Source organism: Sceloporus undulatus, chromosome 2 (assembly GCF_019175285.1).
Source record: "Sceloporus undulatus isolate JIND9_A2432 ecotype Alabama chromosome 2, SceUnd_v1.1, whole genome shotgun sequence".
Lineage (NCBI taxonomy): Eukaryota > Metazoa > Chordata > Lepidosauria > Squamata > Phrynosomatidae > Sceloporus > Sceloporus undulatus.
The window spans coordinates 139,133,766-139,154,996 of record NC_056523.1 but is presented as its reverse complement, the minus strand read 5'-3'; the positions used below and the strand labels follow the sequence as shown (position 1 = coordinate 139,154,996).

The 21,231-nt window shown below is 45.3% G+C and overlaps 1 protein-coding gene across 5 annotated transcripts in view; it reads right to left on the bottom strand.

The window, feature by feature from the left end:
• CASKIN2 (CASK interacting protein 2) overlaps positions 1 to 21,231 on the bottom strand; it is a 183,371-nt gene that overhangs the window by 9,062 nt on the left and 153,078 nt on the right. For 3 of the 5 annotated variants that reach the window (XM_042448997.1, XM_042448996.1, XM_042448998.1), the window contains exons 11-19: positions 20,680 to 20,797; positions 17,184 to 17,384; positions 12,417 to 12,538; positions 9,883 to 9,964; positions 9,097 to 9,191; positions 8,260 to 8,370; positions 7,959 to 8,060; positions 6,868 to 7,006; positions 422 to 2,572 (exon numbers count right to left, since the gene is read on the bottom strand). In XM_042448997.1, the coding sequence (XP_042304931.1) occupies positions 422 to 2,572; positions 6,868 to 7,006; positions 7,959 to 8,060; positions 8,260 to 8,370; positions 9,097 to 9,191; positions 9,883 to 9,964; positions 12,417 to 12,538; positions 17,184 to 17,384; positions 20,680 to 20,797 (3,121 nt within the window). The remainder of the gene's footprint in view (positions 1 to 421; positions 2,573 to 6,867; positions 7,007 to 7,958; positions 8,061 to 8,259; positions 8,371 to 9,096; positions 9,192 to 9,882; positions 9,965 to 12,416; positions 12,539 to 17,183; positions 17,385 to 20,679; positions 20,798 to 21,231) is intronic. The other 2 variants (XM_042449000.1, XM_042449001.1) reach the window with 2 other exon arrangements.

The window sequence follows — 21,231 nt, the reverse complement described above, 5'->3', positions numbered from 1 at the left end:
TGTCTGTCTGTCTGTCTGTCTGTCTGTCTGTCTGTCTGTCTGTCTGTCTGTCTGACTGAGACACTTAGCTCTACTTCTATCTAAATCTGGTAAAACAAAATAGGAAGAAGTGTTAGGAAACCCCAGAAAGGTTATAAAATGAAGTTGACAATATCTGGGTCCATACTAAAACTCCACGAACGAGGGAGTATGGCAGCTTATTTGACTGCCTTAATGAGTCCAGGGTGTAGCAACACACTGTGTTGCTTCCCTCAGGAAAGGCAACACAAGGGTGCTAGGGAAAGAGAAAGCCCCATTTAAAATCCTCTGCAGGATGGCCAATCACTGCACTGTCTGACCTACAGGTCAAATTCTGCCATTCACCTGCTTGCTCAGCCCTCTCAGTCAAATGGCAAAATGGACACCTCTCACCACCACCTACCAGTCACTGTGGCTGGTGCCCTTAGCTGGACCAACCCTCCCTGCCTCTCCACCTGCAGTGGGGCTGGGCTGGCGGGCTTCAGAGAGATAGGAGGCTTTTTGATTCCCCTTTCCAGAGACAAGATGCTTTTCTCTATCTCAGCGATCTGGAACTCCACACTTTCATCACTCAAAGTGTCTCCATGAGGTGACTGGGGTGACTCTGCCCCATGCAGGGAAGGTCCACTGATACTGACTGTCTGAGCCTGGGCATATTGTGGAGCCAAAGATGTAGGGACTGGGTTTGGGGCAGCCACCCCAAATGCCTTCAGCACATTCTGGAGGGGCTCTCTCTCTCTGCACCTGGGCCGCCTCTTGACTGTGTCAGATTCTGTGAGATTGAACTCTAACACAGGGCTCTCCTTTGTGGTGGCCCCTTGTTGGTCTTCCCCACCAGACTGTGGCTCGGTGGATGTGAAGTCCAGTCCAGGGCTCTCTGTCTTGAGTTGCCCAACAGGCTTTGGTCGCTGCTTGATGGTCAGGTTGCCTTCCTCAGCAAAGGGAATGCACTCACTGGAGCTGTTCTGGGAAGAGCAGGGGGACTTGGCACTCTTGTCCACCCCACTCTGGCCCTCTTCCTCTGTGTCTGATCGGACATCCTCATGGCTATGTCGCAGGGCCTCAGTCATGGTGACAGCAGGCTCACTGAATGTCCGTCTCCTAGGGATGTTGCTTTCAAAGACTTGGCTTCTGTCACTTGTGGATTCAGTATTGCTAGGATCTCCCTGAGCTCCTTTGATGGTCACCTCTAGACCAGAACCTATGGGCTTTGAGGACTGCAGAAGCTTGACAGGACTCCTATCAGCTCCAGGGCTGTCAACATTCTTCACAGGACTACTCCTCTTGCAAGTATTTTTATCTCCATCCTGGGATGATGAGGTGCCTAGGCCCTGTTCACACTCTGCATCGATAGCCTGGGCACTGGAGACTGAGCTGAGGCGTTTGGGAGGAGGCGGGGGAGGGCCTTTCCTCCTGGCACGGATGGCAAAGGACTGACTACGCAAGACCTTTGCATCTGCTGGTGGCTGCGTCCGTGGCACCTGACTCCGTCCAGGCCGCCTGGTGAGGGTGGCATAAGAGCCCACTGTGTTACTGGGTGGCTCCTCTTCTTCAGCCTCCCCATCAGACAATGCATAGCGGTTCAAGCTGTGAGAGCGTTTCTTGTGCTTCAAGCCCTCACCATTTTGCTGCTCCATCCCTGGCTTTGGGGGCACATGAGGCAGTGGTGGGTCTGTGGGGCCACAGTGGGAATGGAGATAGGAGAAAGCTTTCTGGGCAGTGGACTGCAAGAGGGTCCTCTGGGCAGAGAAGTGGCCAGCACCCTTGGCCTGCTCTGGCACAGAAGGTGAAGGAGGTGGCTGGGACTTCAGGGAGACATGGGGATACATGAAGACATAGGGGGCTATCCCTTTGCTGGCTGTGTGGGGTGAAGTGCAGGGGGAGGCAACTGGTCCTGGATTGGCTGGCTCCAATGGAACTGACTGGGGAAGGAGGTCCCCTTTCAGTGTACTTGGTCTCTGGTACTGATCCATCCCTTCGGGAAGATTTCTCTCCTGTAAAGGACTTCCTGCACCATTGTTGGCACAGCCATTGACTCCGTCTGGTCCATCGAGCTGTTGGATAAATTTTCCAGAGTTTTCTGGAACAAGCCGACCCTGAGGGATGGTTGAGTTTTCTTCCTGGTGGGGCTGTGTGGAGGAAGAATGCCCCCCGCTGCTCCCACTGTTGCTTTCACCACTGCCCAAGCTCTCCTGAGAACGGCTTGAGGTGATGCTTTGGGACAACATGTTCTCTTGGGAGTGCCCAGATCCCCGTGACCTCACACCGATGCTCTCTTGGCTTCGTGACATGCCTTGAGTGCTCTTGATGGTCAGTGTCTCCTGGCAGCTGTTGGACATGGCTGTCTGGAGTTCATAGCTCAGCTCACTGTCCTGAAAAGTGGTCATCTTGGGAGTGTTGGGTGAGTGGCATTCCCCATTCTCAACTGACTCAATGGTGACAATATCCAAAGCGCCAGGGATCTTGCGCCTCAGTGTACTGGTGTCAGCCTGGCTGAGGCTCTTCCGAAGATCCATCAGCTTCTTGACAGCCAGCATGATCTTCTTTTGGTGGCCTGCAGAGGGCATATGAGTACCAAAATCAGAGTTCAGTTACTGTACTACAGCAGACTTCCCCAGCCTGGTATGGCTGAGATCCTGAAATGATACAACTTTATCATCATAAAGTTTTCTGCTGATGCCACCCCTCAAAAATTGACATCCTGAGTCATGAAACAACCCAAACAAAGGTTTCGTGTTGCACTGAAGACTGGGCCGTTGGGATATTATGACTGCAGCACTCTCCTGATCACACTTTGAGATGTGCAGCTGGCAATACCTCTTCTGGTCCTGCTGCAGCTGTGTGTCTTACCTTGCCCCAGGAAAGCATTGCAGACTTCATTTCCCAGCACCCAAATCTGCAGTGCCTTGAAAACCCTTTAATTGAGGTGCTGCTTGGCTTAAGAGATAGGTTTTTGAAATCACATTCAGTCACTGGGAACCGTAAATGTGAATCCCAACTCATAGCCATATTAGTCTGGAAAATCAGTATGCAAAAGGATCTTGTAGCACCTTTCAGACTAACTGAAAGGAAGAAACTGGTAGCATGAGCTTTCATAGACTTGCGCCTATTTCCTCAGATACATCCTCATGCATCTGAGAAAGTAGGCTCAAGTCAACTCATGCTCATGCTACCAGCTTCTTTCAGTTGGTCTCAAAGGTGCTACAAGATTCCTTAGCATAATGAATTATTACAAGATCGTAGGTACAACTTATTTATCTTGTAAACACTGAATAGAATGCCAGCTATACATTTGTTTGTGGTTGTTGTGGTGTTTTTGTTTGTTTTTGCAGAAAAACCTGTTTTCTGCACAGAAAATAGATTTCCTGCAAAGGAAAGGGGTCTTTTGATGAAATTACCCCACATGTTTTTTTGTCCAGAAAATAGTTCTTTTGCAACATGTTGTGATGTTTGAAAATTGGAAGAAAATGCATACATTGCTTGCTGATATGTATATTATTCTTCCCAAAACATGGTGTAGTGGTTTTTGAGTGCTGGACTACGACTCTGGAGATTCTCTGTTCAGGCATAAAACCCATTGGGTGACCTTGGGCAAGTCAGTCTCTCATCCTCAGAGGATGAAACCCCCCTTGGAAAAAACTTGCCAAACCCCCCCCCCCCCCGATGGGTTCGCATAACAGGACAAAAATGACCTGGAGGCACACAGCAACAACAATTATTCTTCACAACAGAGTTTCCTAACTGTTGGGAAAACCGTTTTTCAACCTGAGAACAAAGGCTTCCAAGACCAGATGGGATCTGGTGTCTTACATCCTTAATGGATCTAGACCATTCACTCTCTTGCAGTCTACCCTGTCCCATAAACTTGTTATCAGAATAAAAGGGATGGGTGGGAGAGAAGAACCATGTACACTACCTTGAAGGAAAGGTGGAATATAAATACAACAGGCATTTTTTAAAAATGTACAATGATTATGGAATCCAGGTTCTATGGCCCCAACAAACTGCAAAAATAGCAGTTGTGTAATCTCATCTTGCTTGAATGTTTTATTATAGTTATAAGAAATAAACTTTACCATGTAGTATATACTGTAATGTCCCGTGGGTATCGAGTACTAGTCGATTCACTTCATCATGGATCCCTACTCCACCCCATTTTTGTTTCAAGGGTCTTCCTTTTCCAATACCCAGAAAGGACATTTAACCTGACAGGACTTAATCCTAAGCATGTATTGGAACCTTTATGGTAACATCTTTAATTACTTCTATCCCCTTTTACCTATAGGATTTATGGTGTTTCCTTTTGATTATCTTTGACCACAGAACAGGAGCTGAGATTTATCAAAATTCTGGGCAAGGCAGTTTTAACAGCAAAGGGAAAGAGTGACAGTGGAAAGAGTGGACAGTACAGAGGGACAGAGACTGACGGGCACATGGATGAAGCCTCTGGGCTTCCTTTTGGGAGTGGGTTTCAGCAGCAATGGCATGATGATTGCATGCATTCCTAACAGTGGCTGGTTAGGAAGGGAGCTGGTTGGCATATTTGGTTGGCTGGTTAGGAAGGGAGCTGGTTGGCATATTTTGGCCACTCTCATGCTCACAGACAGGGTTGTCTTCACCCATGCCAAAACAGGCATCCACTTACCCTGAGAAGTTGGTTCGCAGCCAAATACCACACTAATGATTGCCTCCAAAGAAGTTGGAATGGTCTTCCCCTCCCCTTCTTCCACTGCTTTGTAAGGGCCGCCTTTGGCAGTAAGCCAGTCTGAAGTTGATGGGGAGGCCTTGCTGGCTAACATGAGAAACAAGGCCTCCCTCATCAAATCAGGCCATGAAAGAAAATAAGAAGGAGCCGTGCAGGGAAAGTATCAAGATCTGCTTTCTTTTATGCCACACTGGAGATTCTGCAGCTTGGTCTCTGAGGGAAGAGAATCAAACTAAATGTGTCAGCCCTGAAACCGGCACAAAGGTTTTCTTCCATGAAACTGGGGAAGACAAAGTACATCCCTGCCCCAGATAGAAATAGCACTGCCTTCCTAGCAAGATGAAGGGACTTCTGCTGTTCTTGTTTGAGGAAGCAGACTGGATGGATGGCCTTTAGAGGGGGGAAATGATGATCATGAGAGATGTGAAGGCGGCCGGGGGAGGGGGAGCATAGGAAAAATATTCCTCTTTATTTTCCTTGGGCATTCAGACATCTTGCAAACATTGATTCCAAGGAAAAGTGATTCTAAGAGGACTAGTTTGACCAAATTGATGCCTTCAGGTGTGGTGGATTTATTATTCCCATTGCCTCCACTATACTAGTCTAAAATTATAGGCATTTCTTATTCTTAATCTAAAAGAAAGACTGGGCTGTTTTAATTTTTCCATCACTTCCATTCACTGAAATCCAGCAACGAGAAAGGTGAAATTATGTAATTATTAGCAGTGCCAAACACAGAGAAGCATTGATATAGAGGATATCTGTCTTTCTTGGAAACTCTCTGAGAACTGGTAGCTAATGGCATAGGGACCAGCTGTGGTTCACAGACCATTGCTGTGAGTAGCACTGCTATACAGGATTTGTTGGGTCTCACTCTGACACACACTCCTCCAATGGGGACCAGACACTGCCCTGCTGGGCCTGTCACTTCACACAAATTAAGAGAAATATGCAAAACAAGCAAAATTTTGGGAAGCTTGTTAGTCCATTCAACTCATCGAAGCCCTTTACAAGCTTCTGTGGGGCTCCATAGTTCCCTAGGAAACAGTTAAAGACTTAGGTTCTCTGATGCACAGAAATATATGCCACAATGGATCAGTTTTCCCTTTTTTTGTTGTTACTATTATTCTAACAGGGTAGTTAAGACTTTTCTTCCAGATTGTGCCTCAGGTAAAGCACTTTACTTAATACAGACTCCCCAGGCACGCTTCTAAACAGACATGTTTGGATGCCCAAACACCACAATGATAGATTATGCACTCTAGGGCAATGGGAAAAGCCATAAGGAATGTATCAGATTAAAATAATTTGCCTGTTATGTTGAGATGGCAAGGGAGACTAAGGATGCCAGCCACAGATGCTGGCAAAACGTCAGGAATAAACTCTTCCAGAACATGGCTACATAGCCCAAAACACCCACAAAAAATTAAAGGAGACTTAAAGAGATGGAACTTGCCATAGTAGTGGGTAGACCAGCTCTGTGGGATATAGCGGGATTCCTACTACAGTGGGTCTTGGGTATCCAAAATCCATGTATCCTCAAGTTCCTTTAAATACAGCAGCATAGTAAAATGGTGTCCCTTATATAAAATAGCAAAATCAAGGTTTGCTTTTTGGAATTTATATTTTCTTTTAATATTTTCAAGCTTTGGATGCCTGAATCCATGGATAAAAAAAATATCTGTGGATACAGAGGGCTGACTGTAAAAGCCCATGTTCCACCAACTGGAAGTCAGAATAGAAGGCATGCCCTTAGAATTTTTGAGTCCAGGAATTTGCTTTCAGTGCTGGAATGGATGGAATTCAAACTAATTCCACGCAAGAACCCACCCTTACTTTCCCCATCCCAGTAAACTCTCTGTCAACTGGGTGGTGGTGAGTGGGGTGGGGTGGGAAGAGTGTACCTGATATTTTTGTTATTGACCTTCTTAAACAACTAAGAGTTGTAAAACCTTGCTAATCAATTGCATATCACTCTGTCTTCTACCTGTCAACCCAGATAAATTGTCTGCCCATCCCTGGTTTACTAGCAGTGCCAAGCTAATGTAGAACAGACTTGAAAAAGCAGTTCGAAAGCCACAAGTTCTCAAAGCCAGAGTAGCTCAGTATATAGGCTCTGTATATATCTCCTCTTTTTTTCTCACCAAGCTTGTTGATGCCGATCTCTTGCAGGTCTTCCCATGTCAGATCTGTCACAATGTTGATGGAGTCATAGCCATTGCTCACCAGCTTCTTGTGATACTGGGGCAACCCAATGGCACTCAGCCATTCCATCAGGTCATCCTAGAAAACAGAGCAACTAGCATAAGCTACCACTAAACAACCAGCTTATGCTAGCTTCCCAGTTTGTGCAGAATAGCAGTGCTACAAAGTTATCTGGGAAGGTTTTGAAGGCCACATAGGTAAGAACATCCACCAATGGAAAGATACATTTTCTAACAGTCATCAACTTTGTATATAGCTAACAACCACTGAATAGTTATTATTATCAGAATGAGCCAGTGAAAGGTTTTTATGATGCAGAGGCAAGATTGTTGTCTTGGGCTAAGGAGACCTGGGTTTAAATCTTCCCTTAGCATGGGAAGCTAGTGAGCTAGTCAGATTCATAAGGTTGTTGTGAAGGAAGAACACTATGTATGATGATCTGAACCTTCTGAAGAAGAATTGGCATAAAATAAATGTCTTCTTCATTATCTTCATGTATAGCTTGTACTAAGTGTCAGGAAGTCAGCATTACAACATTCGCCCCTTGTATGTCCTGGTGGGATCTGGATTTGAGGCAGGGGGAAACACAGGCAGTGACACTATTAGCAAGACTTATTATTTATAATTACTATTATAATTAATTAATTATCCTCCATAGCATATTAAAATGTAGAAGTGTGCTCCACAACTCTATAAATAATCCTATTATTTGTTTCTATCCGTTCCATTTTAAAGATAGGGATATGAAGAAAGGGAACAGACTTCGTCAAGACAAAACAATAAATCCACAACCAGAGATGGGACTTGAAATTCCTGCTCTGCTAAGCCTAATGGAGTAATCAAATGAGGGGAATATTTTATATTCAGATTGCAGCTTGCTTAAGAGCTCCAGAAACTTTTCTGTAGCCACCCCATGCCCCAGGTGACAGAGGTCCTGGGCATAAAACTGCTGGCTGCCCCCCTACTCTTGCCTGACTGGCAGGTACATGGATGCTGTGTGGATTTCTTGACATCCAACCTCCATACTCACCGGGATATAATTTGGGAGCCATTCTGCAATGCTGAGCTGTCCAATCTCAGTGGAAATTTTCTTCCGGTGCCCTGGCTTAGTCACCCCAATGGCAGTGAGATCCTAAAATAAACAGTGACATCATAACCTACCCCCAGTCAAGCATATGTGCTGTAGCAGAAAAACTACACATAATATTCCTGGGAAGAGAGTGGCAAGTTCTTATAAACACCAAACAGTGATGGCATGGATGGGTGATGTCTGGATAACCAGGTTTAAGGTTCTCTCCTATTGTTTGGCTCCCTCACTTTTTCTTACTTACCTCTGGAGTCATGCGGCTGATCGTTGGCACATCATAGCCTGCATTCAGGAAATTGGCCGTATAGTACTCTAATTGAAATTCACATAGCCAATTGTAAATAGCTTCAGCATCCTGGGAAGGGAGACAGAGAAGTCCCTGGTGAAGGTGATGCCATGGAATGGACAGGCAAATACGTCCCTAAAAGTACTTCTTAAGAGATAGGGATGGAGTGTTTGAGTTTCTGGTACAAGGAACATGTAACCCTGCACACAATATTGAACTGTGACAATGTGCAGCCCTGGCCTGCACAGTGAGTAATGAAAGCTGATGTCCAACCACATCTGGAGTCCAACAACATGGTCCCATCTCCTGCCAAACATGTTGTATCTTTCATATCATTATGTCAATATAATAAATGCAAATACAACACCATGATAATCATTGTTGAGGAATGTGTAGCCTTACAATTTTATGGTCACTTGCGGTGAGCTTTCCTGGGACTGTAAAGTTTAACAGCTCTCTCTCTTTCTGGATATTGAAGTCCTCAGGCAAAAAAGGATGTTAGCCTTCACAGACTTTCCTGTTGCAGATTGCAGACCAAACCCTCTCGAAAGGGAAAAAAATCCTGCCAGCTGCTCTCCTATCACCCAAACTTTGATTCTGGTGGTTCTTCCACCCTGGATTCCTCTTTTACTGCCAGTTTTTGTTTGCTCTGCACATGTTGGGCCGAGGTTGCTTCCTACTAGTGCCATCTAAAGTCCTCTCTATAGAGAAATGTCTGATGCAAGAACTGGCATGTATCTATTTTTCATCATTACTCAGTTTCTGGCCTGATCATTCCCAGTGGATTCTAAATACCTTCCCCTCCAACAGCTGCTCTGGACGTAGATACTGGTGGGAGAAAATCCTGTCGCTGGTGTTCCAATTGGAGAGGTTCTGGTGTGCCAGGGTCCCTGCAAGAAGCCAGAGTGGGTCAAATTGGAACATGAGATGGAACCATAGGAGGCCACATCAACCCAGAGAAACCCATGGTTGCACAGTTGTCATCTGCCCCAGTGGGGATGGCATGAAGGTCACAAACCACCCATGCTAAAATAAGGACTGACACTTGTTTTCAAAGAAGAATTTCACAGATTAAGTTAAATGGGAACATATACCTTATATAGTTTAATTTGTAGGCTGCCCATTTGGAAGAGCCAGTGCTGGTACCAACTACGCACAGGCAATAAAACATTATACATAATAATATGTGCAAATGATACTGAAATTACAAATCACATCCCCTACCCCTTTGCACACCACTGTCTGCTTAATGTGCTATTTGAATGCCAGCTTGTATAGGAACTTTTTATGCTCTTACTGACGGTGTTCAGACCTAGGATTTTATAATTCTACAGAGAAAGGACAGGCCACAGCTGAAGGACAGACTCCAAGAAAGCCTCTCCACTTTGCCATCCCATTTTAAATTAATAACATACTGTCCGTGCTACGTTAACAGCTACTCACTTCTATGATGCTCAGCAACAGAAAGGATGTTTCCAATTTACTGCCATTATTAATACTTCTCTGCTTACACTTTTTGCTTTTGTAATACACACTTCTGCTTCTTACCATGCCTTTAAACAGAGCAGTTTTGTCTCTTACCTATCATGGGATTCATCTGGCCATTGTGGAAATTTGAACTCAAGAGGTGTTGCTGAAGATCCTCACCACCAGGTGAAAGTGGCTGCATAACCAGGAAGGAAGGAGTGAAGGTCAGAAATACAAGTGCGTTGCAGAATGACGAACTTAGCAAATTACGTGACTTCCTGGCATGCTCAACTTTTTGCACATAGCAGGATCAGCAACTAGATTTTTGTAGATGCAGCTTAATCCTGACCAACTGAAATGTCACACATGTGTTCAAGGGTAAGCCAGGCTGAAGACATAGATGCAGATGCCCATGAGAGTCACATGAACTCCTGCTACTTTGTGGGTGCTCACAAGCCAGTTAATCTTTCTTACTCTTTAGAATCAATACAAGAAGAGCTACAATTTTAATTGTTTTTCTATGGGTGAGGGGGGAGGATTGAACTAGAGGTCTGGAGATATATGTCAGATTCAAAGTCCGGGTGAGAAGAGCAAGAGGAAAGAACAGTAACAAAGGTATCTTGACTCCCAAAAGATAGGCAGGCTACTTCCCCCATTCCCAGTCAGTGGGATTCAATACAGCATTACTGTCTTTGAATGCCTTGGATGGAATAAGCCCTGAATGCTACCATCTCTCATTCAGGTAAAGAGCAGAAACTCCACTATAATAGATCTTGACCAACATAGCACTCCTTCCATGTTATTGTAAAAGGGACATGCAGGACTCTTTCATACTATACAGTTACATATAGCACTTTGACCCCACTTTAACTGACATGGTTGCATCCCATGATATTCTAGGATTTGGTCGGAGGCACCACAAGAGCTATCCGCATGAGAACTATAAATCCATCACAAAATTACAAGTTCCAGGACAGGATGGGATCATACCAGTTAAAGTGGTATAAAAATGCTATAATGTGTGTGTGTATGTGCCTTCAAGTCACCTGTCAGCTTATGGCAACCTAATTACAGGGTTTTCTTAGGCAATTCACACTTGAATTGATTTCAGATCCAAATATGTTTGGTCTGAATCGGGGTGAATTGGTGCAATTCCAAAAGAATCAGTTCTTTTGGAAATTGATCTTTTGCTGTTTCTTTTGAAAAAAAATGGGTACTTATGAAAAGAATTGGGTTGAACAAGTGTGAATGCATTACTGATCTCAATTGGGGCACACTGGAGGAAAGGAACAATTGGCAGAGAGGTTGGGCAGAGGGGTGGTACCATCCCACCACAGGTCTTGGCATTTCCCCCCTCTCAGTGCTGCCATGGGGCTATCGGGGGTGGGGGGTGGGGGGTGATGCAGTGTGGTTTTTTTAAAAAAATGTTTGACAGTTTCTGTGAACTGTCACATTTATGTGGGTTCCCGGGAGAGAGTCATGGGTGCTATGACAGCATAGATCCATGGGTGTCATGGAAGATTTTCCCCTGGGATGCATGAATCCATGGGTATCATGGAGAATTCTCCTCTGGGGTGTATGGATCCATGGGTGTCATGGAGGATTCTCCCCTAGGATGCATGGATCTGTCGCTGTCATGAAGGATTCTCTCCTGGGATGCATGGCTGGCATTGGGGTTGAAGAGTCAGCTGGAGGGAACCAAGCGTAAAAGGAGCTAAGGCAGGGAGGGAGAGAAAGTGTGTGTGTGTGAGTGCATGCAGGCTGGGCTAGGGAAGGTGAGGAGGAAGGTGTATGTGTGTTTCTGACTGGATCAATTGTTGCTTCCATAGAAATAAAAATTTTGGCAGCCCATTCCCAGGCACGGTGGGGAGGAGGAGGAGGAGGAGGGGAGGAGGAGGAGGAGTGTGTGCATCTTACACACACACACACACGAACACATACACACAGAGAGGGTCATGGACATAGTGGCAGCTGATGCCGTGGTTATACTTCCGAGTGCTTGCGTCACCGGAAACACACTCATGCACATCATATGATTTACATTTTTTAAAAAAAGAACCAGGATGGATCAATCGTACCCGATATTGAGAAGCCATTTTGTAGCAGTGCAAATGTAAGTGTGAATGTAAATTGTGTTAAATGAAAACAAATGCATTCGGTAATAGAAAATAAAGTGTGAGCTTCGTATCGGTTCGAATCGATTCCCCGATCCTGATTCGATGTGACTTAAAACCTGGGTTTTTTGCAAGTGTGAATGAGGATTAAGTGGTGATCTGCCGTTGCAGTTCTCTGAAATATAGCCTACAGCAGCTGGTATTCCTTGATGGGCTCCCATCCAAGTACTAATGAGGGCTGACTTTGCTTCACTTCCAAGATCAGACAGAATCCGGTGTCCAGGATATTTCCTTTCAATTGGTGTGAGTGTACATGTATAAATGAGCACTACTGTATTTATCTATAGAATCCATGCTAAGTGAATTTGATTGTGTGTGTTCCAACAACAGGAGGTAACAATAGTCTTTAAAAAGTGGGAGGAACTCAAATGGGAGATGATCACCACAGGGCATTTTTGGGTTGACAGGGGGAGCACTAAGGATATGGAGGGAAATCTTCCACATTTCGGTGCAAAGGAAATAGAACTTCCTTACCTTCACACTCTCAATGAGGATTCCAGTGATTTGTCCATTGGTGCCCTCAGTACTCTGACCACTGCCAGCACTCCGGATGCTGCCAATACTGCCCTCACTGCCCACGCTGTTCCTGTCACCTGCTGCATCAGAAGAAAGGTGAAATTTCAACATGGAGCTGGAGGAAGGCAGGGGTGGGGGAAAGAGGGATATCACAATGGAAATCACACTTTTGCAGGTCATGGAACAAGGGTTCAGAGGCCATTGGTTTTTCTTGCAAGCTTTGCTGAGGAGCACTGGAATAGGCTCCCCTTCCAACAGGAGAGGGCAACCGGTGTCACATGTAAAACTTCCCATCACCAACATTGTGTTAGTTGGAATCCCATCCCCATTCCCAATGATCCAGGTTGAAAATCATTCTGCATTTCAAAAAAAGAATCCAGTAGCAGACAATCAGACAGGAAAAGAGGAAAGGGAGGTGTGGTGTTTTAGACAAAGCAACAACTAGCAGCCAAGCAGGCAGGAAAGTCTGCATGGAATGAAGGGGGATTGTTCATATGATAAGAAATGGACCTCAGTGGCAAATGGGTATGTGCACATTGAGCATGTGGTTGTACCAGTAGCAGAGATGTGCATATCACACTGCTGGGCGGGTAATAAGGCCAAGGATGCATCTCTATGGCAGATATGTATTGGTGTGCAGAGATGTGCATTGGCTATAAATGGCTATAATCCTAATGACTCAGTGTAGTTTGTCCACATGCAGAACTATCACTATGTTGAATGGTTCACTACCCCATAATCCTGCAGTACTCCTTCCCCATTGATCACGAAATGGACAGAAGGAACCTTTCAGTGAGTCTATGGGAGGTCTGGGAGGGGGAACATTGGTCACTGCAGAGGAAAGAAGAGAGTACCAACTCCACAGTGATCAAAAACAGATATGTATAGGTATTACATTAACTTGCACACTTACATGCCACCAACAGGATGCCAGACTATGAAAGGAAAGAATTACTTCAATGAACAAGTGTGATTTTCTTGGGACTTATGAGGGGCCAGTGAGTACAGGCAGGGTTGGAAGTGTCCACAAAAATCTACTGACAGTGTATTAAGGGGAAAGAGTGAGGGCATATTATGAGAGGTGTAGCTGTGCAGTGGAAACATCCAGATGTACAGCTAAACTAGGTAAGCAAACAAGAACGTACACTCGTCCCTCCACTTTTGTGGAGTTGTCTTTTGCGGATATGATTATTAAGAGATTTTATTAATATGTTCTCTCTAGGAATATCGAGGTCCTCCAGCGCAACTCTATGATCAACCTTAACCAAAGGTTGCACTGAAGGACCTACAGATTCCTAGAGAGAACACTTCACAAGGCGTCTGTAGCTCCTCCAGCAATACCAAGGTCAATGCCTGCCAGATGTTGACCACAGAGTTCATAGAATCATAGAATCATAGAGTTGGAAGAGACCACTAGGGCCATCCAGTCCAACCCCCTGCCATGCAGGAAATCCAAATCAAAGCATCCCTGACAGATGGCCATCCAGCCTCTGTTTAAAGACCTCCAAGGAAGGAGACTCTATCACCCTCTTAGGGAGTGCATTCCACTGTCGAACAGCCCTTACTGTCAGGAAGTTCCTCCTAATGTTCAGGTGGAATATCTTTTCCTGTAGCTTGCATCCATTGTTCCGGGTCCTGTTCTCTGGAGCAGCAGAAAACAAGCTTGCTCCCTCTTCAATATGACATCCTTTCAAATATTTAAACAGGGCTATCATATCACCTCTTAACCTTCTTTTCTCCAGGCTAAACATCCCCAGCTCCCTAAGTCGTTCCTCATAATAAAAATAATAAAAGTTTTATTTTTATACCACCCTTCCAAAGATCAGGGCGGTTAACAGCATAATAAAAACACAAAATAACATATACATCGAAATTAAAAACAGCATAAAACCCCCGTTAGCCAATCCTCTTTGCCACAGAAGAGGAAGGGAGGCCCACTGGACTTTAGTTGGGGAATGCATCCTGAAATAGAAAGGTTTTTAAGTCCTTTCTAAATTGGGCCAGGGAGGTGACCGAGCTGAGCTCTGTGGGCAGCATGTTCCAAAGGGCCGGGGCGGCAATGGAAAATGTCCTCCTTGTAGTGGAGGACAACCTAGCCCCTGGCACCCTAAGTAGTTGCTGCCCCGATGTTCTGAGGGTGCGGGACGGAATGTACGGGGAGAGGCGGTCCTTCAGGTATCCTGGGCCCAAGCCATTTAGGGCTTTATAGGTCATCACCAACACCTTATATTGTGCCCGGAAGCGAATAGGCAGCCAATGCAGATCTCTAAGCACCGGTGTAATATGGCTGGCCCTGGAAGTTCCAGTGACCAGCCTGGCTGCCATATTCTGTACCATTTGTAGCTTCCGGGTTTGGTATAAGGGTTGCCCCATGTAGAGTGCGTTGCAGAAATCCAATCTTGAGGTTACCAGAGCGTGTACTACCGTTTCAAGGTCCCTCTGGGCCAGTTATGGGCGCAGCTGGCGAATAAGCCGAAGCTGATAACAGGTGTTCTTGACCGTCGCATTCACCTGAACAGTCAGGTGAAGCGACGAGTCAAGAAACACCCCCAGACTGCGCACAGAGTCCTTCACAGGGAGCGTGACCCCATTCAGGACAGGTGGAACCACTGCCATTCCTGGACCAGGGGAACCTATCACAAGTACCTCCGTTTTCTCTGGATTCAGTTTGAGTCGGTTTTCCCTCATCCAGCCCATTACTGACTCCAGGCACTCCACGAGAGGAGAGACGCCATCCTCAGTCACTGCATCAGTCGGAGACATAGAGAAAATTTTTTGGGTGTCATCAGCGTACTGATAACTCCGTGCCCCATGTCTCCGGATGATCTCTCCCAGCGGTTTCATGTAAATGTTAAATAGCATGGGAGACAGAATGGCTCCTTGAGGGACCCCAGTTTTAAGGGCCCTCTCATCGGAGCACACGTCTCCCAGCTGCACCATCTGGGACCTCCCAGAGAGGTAGGACCGGAACCACTGGAGCGCAGTGCCCCCAATTCCCACCTCTGCCAGGCGCCCCAGAAGGATACCATGGTCTATGGTATCAAAAGCCACTGAGATGTCCAAGAGCACCAACAGGGACACGCTTCCCCTATCGATGCCCAGACGGAGATCATCGACCAAGGCGACCATGGCCGTCTCAACCCCGTAACCCGCCCGGAAGCCAGTTTGAAATGGGTCCAGATAATCCGTTTCATCCAAGACCGCCTGAAGCTGGATTGCAACTGCCCTCTCGATCACCTTCCCCAAAAATGGCAGCAGCGAAACTGGCCGATAATTGTTATGTACCAGGGGGTCGAGGGAGGGCTTTTTTAATAGAGGTTTTACAATGGCCAATTTTAGTTCAGATGGAAATTGCCCTTCCCTCAAGGATGTATTAATAATCTGGCGTAACAATAAAGTTACCGCCGGTCCCCCCTGGGCCGCTAGCCATGAGGGACAGGGATCGAGAGAGCAAGTTGTCTTCCGAACACTTCCAAGGATCTTGTCCACATCATCGGTACTTACCAACTCAAACCGATCCAGTTTAATGGAGTCCACGGAGGCTCTGGACGCCTCTACCCTAGGTTCTGCTTGAATGTCGGCGTTAAGACCTTCGCTTATCCGAGAGGTTTTATCCGCGAATAAGTTATTAAATTGGTCGCAGCAGGCCTTAGAAGGTTCAAGGATCTGGTTCGGGGCGGGAGGGAGCTGGGTCAGCTCCCTGACCACCCTGAACAACTCTGCTGGACGCGACTCCGCAGACGCGACACGAACACCATAGAACGAATTCTTAGCTGCTCGTATCGCCATGCTCATAGGGCATGGTTTCCAGACCCTTCACCATTTTTGTCGCCCTCCTTTGGACACGCTCCAGTTTCTCAATGTCCTTTCTGAATTGTGGTGCCCAGAACTGGACACAATATTCTAGGTGGGGCCTGACCAGAGCAGAATACAGTGGCACTATTACTTCTCTTGATCTAGACACTATACTTCTATTGATGCAGCCTAAAATAGCATTGGCCTTTTTAGCTGCCGCATCACACTGTTCACTCATGTTCAACTTGTAGTCTACTTGGACTCCTAGATCCCTTTCACACGTAGTTTCATTCAGCCAGGTGTCACCCATCCTATATCTGTGCATTTTATTTTTCCGCCCTAAGTGCAATACCTTACATTTCTCCGTGTTGAATTTCATTTTGTTAGCTTTGGCCCAGCTTTCTAGTCTATTCAGGTCATTTTGAATCTTGATCCTGTCCTCTGGGGTATTAGCTATTCCCCCTAATTTAGTGTCATCTGCAAATTTGATAAGTATGCTCCCAATTCTGTCATCCTGTTGCACTGGAAGACCTAGAGATTCCTAGAGAGGTATTCTCTCAAGCAAAAACATAGTGTTTTTACTATTTTTGTTTTTTCCACATTCACAGGGATCCTGTGCCCATAACCCCAGCAAATGTAGACAGACAAGTGTATATGTAAATATATCAGTGCCACATGGTTTATGCAGAAGGGGAATATATATCATGGGCAAATGTACAAGAGAGAAAATGTGAGTTCAAGGGTATATATTTGGGATGCACATACTTGAGGAGGAGGAGTGCCTGATACACCTCCATCACCTGTAATGATACCCTTTCTTATCTGCTGTTTCCCTTGTTCATCCTCTTTCCACTCCAAAGTTTGCCTTCACTCATTCCTCAGGTCATGTGAATGGAGGGAATGTTTGTCAAGCCTAGAACTGCCCCTGACCTGCGATCTCGGGTGTTGGGGCTGTGCTGCTCAGGGCGAGGCCGCAAGCTGTGGGTAGCCCAAGGGATGGCTGTGGTGAAACAGGTCGTGAGGCTTCTGTATGTGATGGTAGCTCACCAGGAGGGGTGGCAGTGGCAACCTGCTGGCCCTTGGCAAGGCTCTGGCACTGGTGGGAGGGCACCATGCGGGAAAGAGTCAGGCCTGCATGTAGAGACAAAACATGCAGGTCAAATCAGAATGCATGTGAAAGTGAGGTGGGGTGAGGTGGGATTTAACAGGAATGATCTATCCCAGCGGGATTGAGGTACATTGTGAAGGGCTTGGTGTAAAGGGAAGGAATGACTGGTGTGGTTACGGACTACATGGCTGCCCTGAGAGCATGCATGTCCATTTACGAGTGACACTGCTGCAGAGTTTAAAACATACAGATGTGAGGGGCGCATACAGTCCCTGCACTATTTTCAGAGTGATTCTCACAAAGAATCTTACAGCAGCAACTAAGCCAGGAAGTCCTCTTATGAAGGATACAGGGAAGGGAGGAAAGCAGGCAGGCAGGCAAGGCAGAATTTCCTCCCCCCCCCAAGTATCCTTAATAAGAGGACTTCTCCTTATAAAGGAGGGTTCATATAACCAATTCCTTAGTTTTACCACTCCCAAATGCCTTTGGCTGGGGAAAGTTCAGAGTAATGGAAGCTGTTTGAAAAAATAAACACATCTTATGCTAGGGCATTTTTGTTTCTAGTAAACCAGCTTTGCAACATTTTGTCCTAAAAACCTGCAAGACTTTTTTGACCAGAGGGAAAAGTAGGACAAAGGAATGTTCCTTCATTAATGTACACACACTTACATGCTATGGAAAAGTTATCTGTCATCTGAAACAAAGCAACTCTTAAACTATTTTCAGGCTCCTAAACAATTATCTGCAACTTCAAATATCTTAAGAAAATGTTGAAATTAAAACAGTAATAGTGATTCACTGTAAAAGATCTATACCTGAGAGAATATAAAACTATAAGTAAAACTGAGAAAAAATATGTATCACTATCCAGTTAGTAATTACACTAGTGGACCACAAATGGATGACTTCCACTATAACTTTTAACTTAGTGAGTTACCATTTGAGAAATGGTGGCCTATATTTTCCCATAGATGGGGGGAATTCATACAGACAATTGCTCCTTTCTTGTGGGACGTGTACTTCAACACGGAGGACTCCTATTGCTAACAGTCAAAAGGCAGTGAGCAGCTGTTTTGTCCTTTCCTGTTTATTGTTTTTTGTGCCCAGGAAGAAAAAGGGACAAAGTAGTAGGGAATACACAAGGGAGTTATAAAATGGAACAATGCATGAAGCAGAAAACCTGGCTCAGTAAAATTTTGTGAATGAAGCAGGGTGATTACACAGTGAAAGCCTCATTTGGAAACTCTTTTAGAAGGAAGGCAAGAGCTGAGAGTATGGCACCATTTCCAGCTTTCTATAACCATACGCTCACACCTCTCTGTTAGATGTGCAGACACCATCTTCATTTTGAAGATGAAGGTTATCACATTGAAGATGATTTTGGTGAGGATGGTTTAAATACAATCTTGACATACTTTAATACCTTTACTCCTCTTGCAGAATGGATCCCTCATTTCCAAATACAGTCTGTCCTTGCCTACGCGGAGGATCTGTTCTGGACCCCTCTGCATAAGGCAAAAAGTGCATATGCTCGAGCCCATGCAGGCTGTGTGCGCCACAGGCAGACACACCATTATCCCATTCTTCTGGTGGCTTCCGCGTAAGCTGGAAGCTGCCTATAATGAGCCTGTGTATGACGTGGGCTCACTGTACAATGCTTTCCTGAATTTTTCATGTGAAAGTTGCTAGAAATCCTCTTTAGTATCCTTTCCAGAAAGCAGAGCATAAGAGAATGCATTGATATTATTTTACAAATTAAATGATCCTTCTTACAAGAAAAATGTGGGTGGTTACTTTTATACAAAGAGTGTGTATGGAAGAGCTGATGCGATTCACCATAACAGCTGATGACCAGGACCTAGATCAAGACCTAATGCTAGTTGCCTCTTGTTCATGTGACCAGAGCAAACCAAGGCCATGATGCTATTGGCACATGCTGCTAGGGTAGGAAGAGGAAATTAAAGAAACAGGAATCCTTTATGCAAAAAGTCACTGGGCAAATTGGTTGAACATGGAAATAAAGTCACAGATGCCACCTCCTGATGATCACACCTTCGATCTCTGGGATGGGACTTAGGAGCACTGTTATGCAGTGGTTCTGGTACTTCTTGGAAGGGCAGACTCAAAAGGTGGTGTTGGGGAACTTCTGTTTGACTCCTTGACCACTGGCCTGTGGAGTCCCACAGGGTTCCATTTTGTCCCCATGTTATTCAACAACTACGTGAAACCGCTGGGAGAGGTCATGTGGAGTTCTGAGGTGTAGTGCCACCAGTATGCAGATGACACCCAACTCTATCTCTCCTTTCCATCTGATTCCAAGAAAGCTGTCTTTGTACTGAACCAGTATTTGCAATCAGTAATGGACTGGATGAGGGCAAACAAATTGAAACTTAATCCAAACAAAACAGAAGAGCTCCTGGTCAGTCATAAGGCAGATCAGGGAATAGGAATGTTGCCTGTGCTGGATGGGGTTACACTCCCCCTAAAATCTCAGGCTTGCCACTTGAGACTCCACCCTGAGCCTGGATGCCCAGGTTTCAGCAATGGCCAGGAGAGCATTTGCACAGTTAAAACTTGTGTGCCACATGCACCCATTCCTTGATATGTCAGACCATGCCTTGATTACATCACATTTGGACTACTGCAATGCACTCTACATGGGGCTGCCTTTAGAAATAGTTCGGAAACTTTGGCCTGTGCAAAACACCACAGTCAGAATGCTAACTGGGGCCAGGGACCACATAACTCCCTTGCTGAAACAGCTTCACTGGCTATTGGTTCGTTTCTGGGCACAATTCAAAGTGTTGGTTATGATTTATAAAGTCCTACATGGCTTAGGTCCAGATTATTTGAGAGACCGTATCTCCCCATACAAACCAGCTAGAGCTCTAAGATCTTCCGGGGAAGGCTTTCTCTCAGTCCCTCTACCATCCCAGGCTCGCCTGGTGAGGACACGAGAAAGAGCCTTCTTGGTGGCTGCTTCTGTCCTCTGGAATGCTCTTCCTTGAGAAGCAAGGCTGGCCACCTACTTGCTTGCCTTTCATCAGCAGGCAAAAACAGCTCTGTTAAGGCAGGCTTTTAATATGCAGTCATGGAATGGGTTTTATATGGGATGGGTATTGTGATTTTATTGTGGTTTTAATGTTCGTAATTTTATATTGTGTTTAGCTGACATTTTGTTTACTGTAACATGTTTTTAGAATTTTTATTTGTGAGCTGCCTTGGGTCCCTTTAGGGAGAAAGGTGGGATAGAAATTAAATAAATAAATAAATAATGTGATCTCCCACAAAGATCCCCAGTTATAACCCTAGACCAACCTGTCCGCTTGCTGATGACTTCCACAATGGATGGAGGGAAGTAGCCAACACGGTCAGTGCCTTTCTGAGAGTCATGGATATGGCCTTTCCAGCGTCCATCTGCATGCTGTTCCAGCACCTGAATAAAGGGCATAGTTCTCCTCATCAGTGGGACAAGTCAGGTACAGAATCACAGAATAATAATAAAACTAATAAGTTTTATTTATAAACCGCTATTCCGTGTTGATCATAGCGGTATACAGGTAAAAATTGCAATATCAAATACAAAATACAGGATAAAAATTGCAATACATAAATAAAACTTCAATAAAAACATTTCAAAATACAGATTAAAATCATACATCAAATCCAGGCCAGCTAAATGTGCTCGATAATGCTGTACATATAGGGGGGAGTCATATATCATCAAGGAGCATCGGGGAAGGCTTGCTGAAACAGGAAGGTCTTAAGTCTCTTTTTAAAGAGATCCAGGGAGGTGGCGGAGCAGAGTTCCTCAGGAAGGGTGTTCCAGATCCCAGGGGCCGAGATAAAAAAGGCCCTTTGTGAGGTTGA